General features: G+C 37.8%; 1 protein-coding gene across 4 annotated transcripts in view; it reads right to left on the bottom strand.

Moving 5' to 3' along the window:
• Positions 1 to 10,835, bottom strand: part of Arhgap15 (Rho GTPase activating protein 15) — a 603,756-nt gene that overhangs the window by 125,974 nt on the left and 466,947 nt on the right. For all 4 annotated transcript variants that reach the window (XM_028752207.1, XM_028752209.1, XM_028752208.1 and 1 more), the window contains exon 12: positions 7,472 to 7,606. In XM_028752207.1, the coding sequence (XP_028608040.1) occupies positions 7,472 to 7,606 (135 nt within the window). The remainder of the gene's footprint in view (positions 1 to 7,471; positions 7,607 to 10,835) is intronic.

Genomic DNA, 10,835 nt, shown 5'->3' with positions numbered 1-10,835 from the left:
GTAACCTCTAACCAATGACTGACCAACTGAGGTAACCTCTAACCAATAACTGACCAACTTCAGACCCCATTCCATGAGAAAGAGCCAACCCGGACACAATTAATGTACCCTGCTATGGTTTTAGACAAGAGCTCAACATAACTGTCTTCCAAGAGGCTTCATCCAAGGGCAGATAGAACCAGATGCAGAGACCCTCCGCCAAACATCAGGCAGAGCTCTGGGAGTCTTGTCAAAAGAGTGGAAGATAGGATTGAGTTAGCCAGAGGGATCAAGGACACCATAAGATCTGCAGAATCAAATAACTTGGGCCCTTGGGGGCTCAAAGAGACTGAACCAATCAGAGTGTGCAGGGGTTGGACCTAGGCCCACTATACATTTGTAGCAGATGTGCAACTTGGTCTTCATGTGGGTCCCCTAACAGTTGAAGTGGGGGCTGTCTCTGACTCCGTTGCCTTCTGTTGGTTCTCTTGTCCCCACCTGAACTGGTTAGACATTAGTGGGAGAGGATGCACTTAGTCCTGCAGTGACTAGATGTGTCAGGGCAGGCAGGTTAACCAGGTGGAGTTTCCCCTTCTGTGAAGAGAAAGGGAAGGGTAATGACAGGATTATGAGGGTGGGACTGGGAGAAAACGGGGGGCAGGCTGTGACCAGGATATTATGTGAATAAATAATGAGAGAGAGAGAGAGAGAGAGAGAGAGAGAGAGAGAGAGAGAGAGAGTCAAAGACATGATTTAAAAATCTCGGTAATTGTTTTCTAAAGAAAGAAAGGCTGTGGATTTAGATCAGATGGGTGGAGGAGAGATAAGAGGATCTCGGAGGAGCTAGAGGAAGGAAATATATTGTATGAAAAAATATCATTCAATAAAAGAAAATTTTAAGATATTCAAAATACCAAATAAAGAACAACGAAAACAGAAAAGTAATTATAAACTCTAAGAAAAATTAAAATACCTACCTAAGAAAATCATTATCTAATGGCATAGGGAGTAAAATATGGCCCCTCATTTAAGCAATTTTAAAGAATAACAATGCATATTATATTTCATTAACTGAAAATTTTTCTTTGAGAAGTGAATGAACTGTGAAGGAGAATGCTAAAGAAGACATTTTTGCACAACCACCGTGAAAGGCAGCTAACAATGCTTCGGGCACTGTAGTCATAGTGTAAATATTGCTTATTAGTTTCCTAACTGGACAAATCTCTGTGCTTATAGCAGCATATACAATTTAAAGAAGTCAATGCACAATTTCTCCTGTGAAAGATGAGAGATAAAAAAATGTACCGACCTTATAAAGGGCAGTTATCAGATAATGCTCAGTGTTAGTAAGACAATAAGTATGTTTTAAGCATACTATTTAAATGTGAATATAATAAGAGTAAATTTGAATGAGTCGACGTTTTATAACACAAGAATATTATTAGTGGTTGATATATTTGTAACATTATAAAGAAATAAGAAAATAACCATTGAAGTTATTTAAAAAAAACTACTGATAAGGATAATAATTCTTCTCATGAGCAAGCCTCTAGAAGTATCTGAAAATATTTTCTAGAATAAATGATTCTTTAGGGATTATGATTTATTTTTGTTTGTGCATGTGTGTTATAATATGGCAGAAACAAAAACAGAAAAGAGAATGCTAATAAAATTAAACTTGAAATAGTGCTCATATGAAATAAGAAAATGACTTTTTATATGTTTAAATAAAGTCTAAATAAGGATGGGCCAGAAATCGATTGTGAAAATAAGAGAATAAAATTTTAAAAATATGTCTTGAGAAGTTGGTATGTAAAATATTGATACTTTGACTGCCAAATAATAAATATTGAAACATTGCTTACTCTTAGAAAGTCCCATTGTTTTATATCTATCTTAAAATTCCAATATTTAAATTTCTGACCCCTCACTTAATCCTAAATCCCCTTAATATTTGAGACAGGGTCTCCCTGTGCTGCCCTTACTGGCCTGGAACTGCCTTCAAACTCTTCAAATGCTACCTTCCAAGTACTCAGATTAAAGACAAGTGCCATCACAACCAGATAATTCTAAAACCACTTTAAGAAGAAGAAGAATTAATATTCTAAAGAATGTTTTAGGACATACAGATTTTGCATAGGCTAATTTAATAAACATATGCTAGTTAGTTTTTTCTCTAAATGAGTATGAAGAGTAGTTAGTTAGTAGTTAGTTAGTTAGTAGTAGTTAGTTTGTAGTAGTTTTGCAGTTTGGAGTTGAGTTCTAAGTTGAATTTTCAAGCTATGTGAACTCAGGACTCCTTTAAAATTTTTAAAAATCACTTATTAAGCACCGAATACCCATATTGCAAGAAAAATCTTATTTTATTTAGTTTTCATAGAACCTATATGAGTTTGAAATTATTTTCCATGTGATCTTTCTACTTCATTATTATGTTCACTGTTAGCCTGAGGATTTAGCCAGAACATGTAAGAAATGCCAGTGAAGCCCATCTCTTCTCATTTACTTTTGTAAGATTGCTAAGAAAAACCAGACACTAATACAAGGAAAGGACACTCCATATTGTCTTTTGTCTTCTAGGTCTGTATTTATCAGAATTCAAAGATGGCAGTAATGATATAAACAGTGTATTTCCCAGGATTTAAATCTACTGGAAAGATCCACAATGCCCTCCAGCACATGATCACACCACTTATCATGGAATTCTATGGTGACATTTGTCTAACAAGGTCACATTTACAGGACTGATAGTGCCTTCAGCATGAGCTATTTCCAGGAAATCAAATCTTTGCTGATGGTGGGTTAAATTCCTGTGAAAAATGTGCTCCTAATTTAATTATACTATACTAACCTCAGGTTTGGAATATCTATCAATAGTTGGGACCCTTAAATTCTGAAATATAAAACCAAATTCAGGGCTTTTGTTGCCCCAGTGTATCAGACAGGGATCACTGTAGCATTTGCAAGTTCTTGTGAAAAGAAATTATATTAAATTTGTTCAAATGAAACTCTTTAAAAATGTAAGTGATTTTTTGCTCACTCTTCCTGGAATTTAAAACATTAAGTGAGAAATAAAATAGCTCAAATAGTGCAAGCAGGCAGGTCAATTGTTTTCACTAGAAATATCATTCTTCTGTCCTGCAAAGTATTCCAGTAGGATGTAAAATTCCATTTGCTCTATTCGCTTTAGGACTTCTCCATGAAAACACATGTCTCAGCTAGGGGCCAAATAAAAATGTTAAGCCTTCACAAACTGGATTTGCTAGTAATGAAAGAGAAAATAGAAATAATGTTATGACAACAGGAAATGTGGCGTTGATGGGGATGATGTTTGGTCATGCCTAACCAAACAGCAGAAACCATTTAAGCATTTCCACTAACACACAGTAAATAATTTGGTGCAAAGAACTGTTTATCCAAAAGATGAAAGAGCTGAAATCAGAGTGAGGGAAATCAGAAATTAGTCCTTACAGGAAGTCCTTAGCTCCTCCAGTGTCGAAGGGCAAAGACAAGAGGGTCTGAACCACGAGATGGAAGCTGGAGTAGAGTGGTCCTGTCTACCAAAGCTCTATGCAAAATAGTAGCAGTTAAGTAGGTAGCAGGAAGGGATTAGGGATAAGCTGTTAAGGGCCTGTACTTTGTCTCCCAATTTGTCATGATTTGGATGTAAAATGTCCTCTGGCATCATGTGCTTTATCAACTGTGAGTACATTTTGGGGGACTGTGGAATTTAAGAAGTAGTGCCTAGCTGGGAGAAGTACAAAACTGGGAGTGAGCTTTGAAGGTTTCATCTGGTTTGAGTTCAGCCCCAGATTTCTCTGCTTTCTGGTTTGCACAAGGTAAGCAGCCCGTAGCTGGGAACTCCCATCACTATAAACTCTGCAGTGCCTGCTATTCCATGATATATGGTACCTTCTAACCTTTAAGTGGCTTCTGGGAGACATTTGCTCATAGAAATGAAAATATGATTAACACACTCCTCTACCTGCTGTCTCTGCCAGTGGTTGTCTACCCTCTGCCATGGCTACTAGTTCCCAAGTATATCTGTGAAATCTTTCTGCTTAGGGCCAACCCCATGATGGTGTAGAGCACAGAGGAGAGCAGGACAAGGATCTGTGGATAACATGGGTAATGGGGCTCAGACACAAACAGCACACACAGCATATTCTCTTTGAGAAGAGTTAACAGCGTGGACATGTGAACTTGTATTGGGAACTATTATAACTGTCCAAGCAGCACAATGTGAATTGTGACAAAATCCAAGACTCTTCTATGCCAGCATATAAATGTCCACATAATTTTGAAAAAAAATTAGGCTTAATTATGTTAAGGCTATTTAAAATCGCCCCCTCTGGTATGACTTCTCTAAGTACTGAATATCAAAGTAACCACTTCCTCATTCCTGAGTGATATTTAAATTAGAATAATTGTCTAGAGCTTCTGAAGAGTTTAGAACACAGAACTGAGGGTATTGCTCAAGGGCAGACCATTTACCTAGCATACTAGAGGCACTGTGATCTATACCAAGCGCAGAAAAAATAAAGTTTATGTTAAAAATGCATGTACATAGTTGGTATATCTTGGTTTGTCTAGCATTGCAACATATTCTCTACCATTTTATCTATGGCTTCTTCCCCACATTTTGTACATCACACAGTGGCATTCTGGTATTTTTGATTTGTTAAGGCAAGATTGCCAAGAACTGTAGTCCAATTGTCCTTCTACAAAAGTATCACAAACTGCATACCTATAATGTATACAGTGCAGTTTTAGGGGCTAAGACCAAGTCAATAACATTGAGTGCTGAGGAAGCATTTTCTGCTTCATTTGACAGTGATAGTTAGCTGTGTCCTCACATGATTGGAAGAGATAAGGTATTACTCTAGGTCTTTTTAAAATTTTTTTACTTCCTTTTAGTAATTATAATATATATAATTAATATATATATATGTAATTTTTACTTCCTTTTAGTTCATAATAGAGTTTTCTATCATCTATCTATCATCTATCCATTCATCTATGTATGTATGTATGTATGTATGTATGTATGTATCTATCTATCTATCTATGTATCTATGGATGTATGCGTGTATGTATCTATCCATTCATGTATTTATGTATCTAACTATGTATTTATGTATATATCTATTGTATCTATGTATCTATGTATATACATATGTACATAGTATGTCCATATGTATCTATCTATCTATCTATCTATCTATCTATCTATCTATGTATGTCATTATGAATGTTCCATGGCATATGTATGAAAGTTAGATGACAGCTTGTAGGAGTCAGTTGTCTCCTTCCACCATATAGGTTCCAGGGAGAAAATACAAGTCTGTAGGCTTGGTAATAAGCAACTTCGCCTTCTGAACTGCCTCAGGGTCCCTAGAGAGTCTTTTATAAGGTTGTTAACCTTATCAGGAGTGCTCTGCCTTATGCCTCAATCACCTACTAAAGACCCCACCTCTCAGGAGTTTCAACACATGAATTTTAATGAGAGATATTTTATCTCTTCATTTTCAGATTGCTTTCTCAACATAGGTCACCTAAAAAGCAACTGCCAGCATGTGTACAACATCTTGAATTTTAAAATGGACTTTATTAAGCATGCTCTTCTTCATTTGCACGATTACCTATTTTATAATTGTCTGCAAAGGCTCTCTCTAAGCCACTCCTAAGAGCCTGCTGCCTGTCTCCTCTTTGCTGTTCGGTTCTAATTATGCCTGCATTGCTGAAACTAGGTCCAGTTCAGGTTTAAGTCTAAAATATCTTAGAAATGACCACATGTCTTGTAGGGATTCAAAGGACACATACCCATATGAGCTCTGAGGTACTGCTTTCCATATGCTTAGCCTATGGGATGACTCTCTCTTTGGAGTCGTGTGAATTAAAAGAAGTAGGAAGCTTAATTGATGGATATCTTATATAATATTCCCCTGCTCAAGAGATATGCAAGTATGTTTCCAGATGAGATAATTGTCACCTAAAAGCCTAGAGGTTACAATGTGACACACACATTACTAAATATATACAATTAAGAAAGAAATCTGCACAGAAGTCTTTATCATTTCCCAGATTGCTCTCCCAGTGTATGTGCATGTGTGAACTAAGACAGAACATCCAACTGCAGTGAATGAGATACTCACGATTTCTTTATTATTCTTTTTAAGTTGTAGGTTGGAGAACCTGAGAACTATGACTCATTGCTCTCCAGAGGGCTAAGAACTCTAGGTTCACCCTAACCCCAAGACAAGAGTACTCTTACGTCCTTACACAATAGCCAGACAAGACAATCTGAAACTGTGAGCAGGATAAAGGAGAGACTGGGAAAGAAACCCTCCTCTTTATCCTATTGATTTCATTTAACAAAGCTTTAAAAGAGTGTGAAGAATTTTTCCCAGTGAAAAAAAAAAAGAATGAAAGGGCATATTGGAGGGCTTTTTTTTTCCCAGCATTGGCCCCCAAGTCCTCGCTCCTACTACTGGGAAGCCTTCACACACAGCATCCAAGATCAGACCTCCTAAGAGGAACGTTTTTCCTTGGAGATTTTTCTTGTTGGGACTTTAATTAAGCTCCTGCCAGGCTTGCAAGCTTTTTAATTTTACCTTTCTTTTTTTTTTCTCTTTCTCTGTCCTTCTTATATCAGCCTGCTTGCCAGGAGATGTTTCCAAGCTGTCACAATTATAGTAAATGTACCCGATAATATTAAATTTAGTGATATTCAAGTGTTTGCTTTCCCAAGGATCTACAGCAAAAGTTTTCTTACAGGAAAAGATATTTTTCATTCATTCATTCATTCATTCATTCATTCATTCATTCCTTTATACCATTTTACTTTAGATCATCCCTTTTATAAATGAGAAAATAATATATCAGAAAAAGAAGCTTCATGGAGCCATGTAACTCCTTCTCCTGTAATGTATCCAATAAAGGAAACTTGCTGACCCTTAACCTTCTCAGCTACTCAGAAGCCAACTGTAGCTAGTTACTGCTCTTGGTGTGGGAACAAATGAGGGAGCCAAAAGAAGATGGAACTGATGATTTAACACATATTTAATGAAACACAATATTTAATATATTTAGATTCCCTTGCAAGATCTCTTTGTCTGCAAACAGTGCAATTCTGAAAATATAAAGGCAGGGACTGGGAGTACACGCGATGACCCTATAAAGCAGATTGCAAGAGAAGCTATTTTCATTTGAGAAAGCTTAAATTTGGTGGCCTTAAATAGATCTCTCTCTCTCTCTCTCTCTCTCTCTCTCTCTCTCTCTCTCTCTCTCTCTCTCTCTCTGGATAATCTTTGTTTTAAAGCTCAGATAATATTTCAGGGTGAGAAATAAAACAAGCCACCCAAATGACAAAACCCAAGGACACAGATACGAGCATGGGGCACATATTCTGTTCTCTGTGGTCATGATCGGTATTGATCTCATTATTGTTAATAATTTCACCGCACCCGGTTTCTTTATGGGGCATACTTACTGATCGCCTCCACAAACCGCTCAAAGAAACTGTAAGGGAAGAGCGGTTCAGACAGCTCCCGGAAAAACATCTTCAGTGCTCCGGTGACGACGTGGATGTCCTCCCACTGGCTGTCATCCAAATTCAGCTTCTCTTCTGGGAAAACACGAGGAGAAATGGAACAACTGGTTTTAATGAAACAATTACAAGACACTAATTATTATGTTAATGTTTGCCTACTATCATCAGCAACCGTTAACAGCCTTCTGCACCTAGAGGTTTGGTGCTGTGCATGGATTTTTTTTCTTCCCGTTTTCTGTAGGAAGGGAACATTTTCAATGGAATACCATCTGTAGGAATGCAGCTAACAAAAAACAAGGGACACAAAGAGACAGTACCATTGACACAGTATGTCAGATACGGTTATTCCCATAATGCATCAGTATGAAAATTAGCATCACAGCGCAACATGATTCAAAGCTATTTGGTTTTGAGGCCGAGGGGCTAAGAGTTGCCAGCGATGGCTGGCTCAAGGGACCGGCCTGAAGGCCTTGCTGAGCCAACAAGAGACATATGCTAAACATGGCAATAGAAAACGGGTTATTGCTTTACATGTGTTAGCTTTGCTATGTACAAGGGAATAATGGCTAACACTTTTATTTTTCTTTCTCTCTCTGTCTCTTTCTCAGTTTCTCTCTCTCTCTCTCTCTCTCTCTCTCTCTCTCTCTCTCTCTCTCTCTCTCTCTCTCTCTCCTCTTGAATGTAAAGTCAGCAAGGAATAGAATATGGAGGAGAAAGTAAATTAATTTCTTCTTACTGCTTTAGAAATATTTTTCTTCAGTTTTCATCTCAGTGAGAAAAATGTGCCCAGCAACAATATTAGACAGACCCCTGTTGGCCTATGCGGGCTATGCAAAGCTGCCAAAATGATAACATGCCGAAGACAAACCACAAATGCTAACCAACTCTTTGGAACTAACAAAAATATTTGCTTGGGAAGCCGGAGCGAGTTGCCACAGTGACACACTGGAGAACTTAGATGCCAAAGCGAATGCTCAGTAGCAAGCGAGTGTGCTAGGTGACTCTCACCATCCTTTGACTGTGAGTAGGAAAATCTGGGATCATTCTCATAGACACAAGGGATGCTAGTTGTCTGGAAGTGGCATCTTTACATCTAATTAAGAGGAAGAAAGATACTATGGCGTTTCTGCTCATCTATAGGATAAGCTACATAGAAACGATTTTTGATTCTTAAAGCAGTACAAAGTTGTCAGTTACAATATAGAGTTAACCGAAAATCCAGGAATCCTCGTAAGAACTTATAGGTATTTGGCTAACTGGACTTTTTCTCTGTTTTGATGCTGTCTCAGCTCACAGTCACATGCCCCCACAGTGTGAGCTCTATGAGCATTTTGCACCAAAGTGGGGGTGGGGGGAGAAGTAAGAAAAGCTGAGAACTGTCACCATAGGGATTCTCTGCAGGAGCTGTTTTGCTAATAGTGTTCATATCCTTTAAAAAATATTAGCCCACATCACTATCAGATCTGTTTTTTCCTGATGGACTATTATTTTCAGTGTTCATAAGTTAAGTTCCTGCTCAGTACTATGTCTGTGAAAGGGGGGATGAGGTGGATCTCTTTATGTCACAGGGCTTTTTCTGTCTTCCTTTCAATCATCTTCCGAATCTCAATCATAACACACTAATATGACTCCCAACAAAATCATCAGAGGAGACCTTCTCTCTGCCCTGCAATCATTTTGATTGATTGTATTTCAACAATTAGTCTTTTCTTCCGCTGCGCACTATTGAAATAGGCCGACAGCATCTTAGCAGGCCAGCTTTAAACAGTCAGCTGTTAACAATAGCATCAAAAAGGGAGACCTGATGGGGTTTACTGTCACTTTAAAGAACGAGGTTTTCACATTGTTGAAATCTGTCAGATATTTTGAAATGTCCCTCTCCCTATGGCGCCACACCCCCTGCGTGCCCTTATAATAAAATTGGTTTTACTCCTGATTAAATCATTTTCTCCCTACCCACTACCATACTTCTCATAATGGACCTGTGCGCTCTACAGCTGGTGTTCTTCCCATGGTACCAATTCTTACTTTATCTTTTAAGCACTTTGCTGCTAAGATCTCATGCAGAGTGCTTATGTTTTGTTAAGAGCTTCATTCTTAGAGAAATAGTTTAACACATGTTCTAAAAATGTTGTACAACTTATTGCTTAAAACACATTTAGAAAATGTATCGGTACTGTAGCTTTGGCACTGAACTTTAAGCGGAAACCTAAACATGCACAAGCATGCAGGCAAACACAAGCACACAACCCCAAAACTTTATTAGAAAAGTAAATGGCACGGTGGTGAGCCAATTAGAGACCGCTAAGGAAAACAGTTCAGAGAGTCACAAGAAACCATTTTCATATTGAGCAAAAAAGCCAACAAGAGTCACAACTACTACTCAACTAGAGGGAAATGCCATTAATGTCACTTTCGGATAGCAATTTTAGTGACTGCAAAAAGGGAGTACAGAGGAGGGAATGCGTAAATGATAAATGCTACTTGATTATGTCTGCTTAAAAGCCTTAAACTGTACCATTGCTAATCTGTGTCACTGATACAAAAATTCTTAAAGTAGATATCTTTTGTAGTCATCACTTCAATAAAAAGTAGTTATGCACTGTAACCTTCAACAAGTAGTTCAGATAAAGAGTATGGCAAGAGTTGACAGTAGTCCTCTAAAGTACATGAACTAATCTTTGTATCCATCGTTTCATATTCAACGGGTCCCTTATAATCCAGAGGATCTCATGGTGGAGCTTTCAAGGACATGGTGGTCCATTTAAACATGTAATTATGCCCAAATAATATACCCCAGATCGTAAAATCACAAAATCAGCCTGTTCTCAAGGGAAAAAAAAAACTGATCATAACCCGACCCTTTCTTGCTGTGGACAGGCATCATTCAAATACATTTGAATTATCTGTAGGAGTTTCCTAACCGGATTTTTCCCTTTTCCAAGAATCCAAGGTTTCTCAAGAGTGGCGTATCATGGCATTTGAGGGAAAAGAGTCTTCCTTATGGGGATATCCTTTGTACTATCGGCTGCATAGGTAATATATCTGGCTGTTACCTTATAGAGACCAGTTATATCTCCTAGGGCTGACTATATAACACATTTTGAAATATTCCCAAATAACTTCTGAGACCGCAAACTCTTTTTGGTTGATAGGACTATAATAGAGGCTGGAGGCTCTGAGAGCTAATAAACACTCTTCTACAAGGATGCTTATGAAATTTACCTCATGTGAACAAAGATCAGAAAGATGTATGTGTGTGTGTATAGACATTATGATTTCCCTAATATAAACTTAAAAGTTG

The sequence above is a fragment of the Grammomys surdaster genome, unplaced genomic scaffold, assembly GCF_004785775.1.
Source record: "Grammomys surdaster isolate TR1022 unplaced genomic scaffold, NIH_TR_1.0 125888, whole genome shotgun sequence".
In the NCBI taxonomy this organism is placed as follows: domain Eukaryota; kingdom Metazoa; phylum Chordata; class Mammalia; order Rodentia; family Muridae; genus Grammomys; species Grammomys surdaster.
The sequence above is the reverse complement of the archived record's forward strand: the minus strand, read 5'-3'. Positions and strand labels throughout refer to the sequence as shown.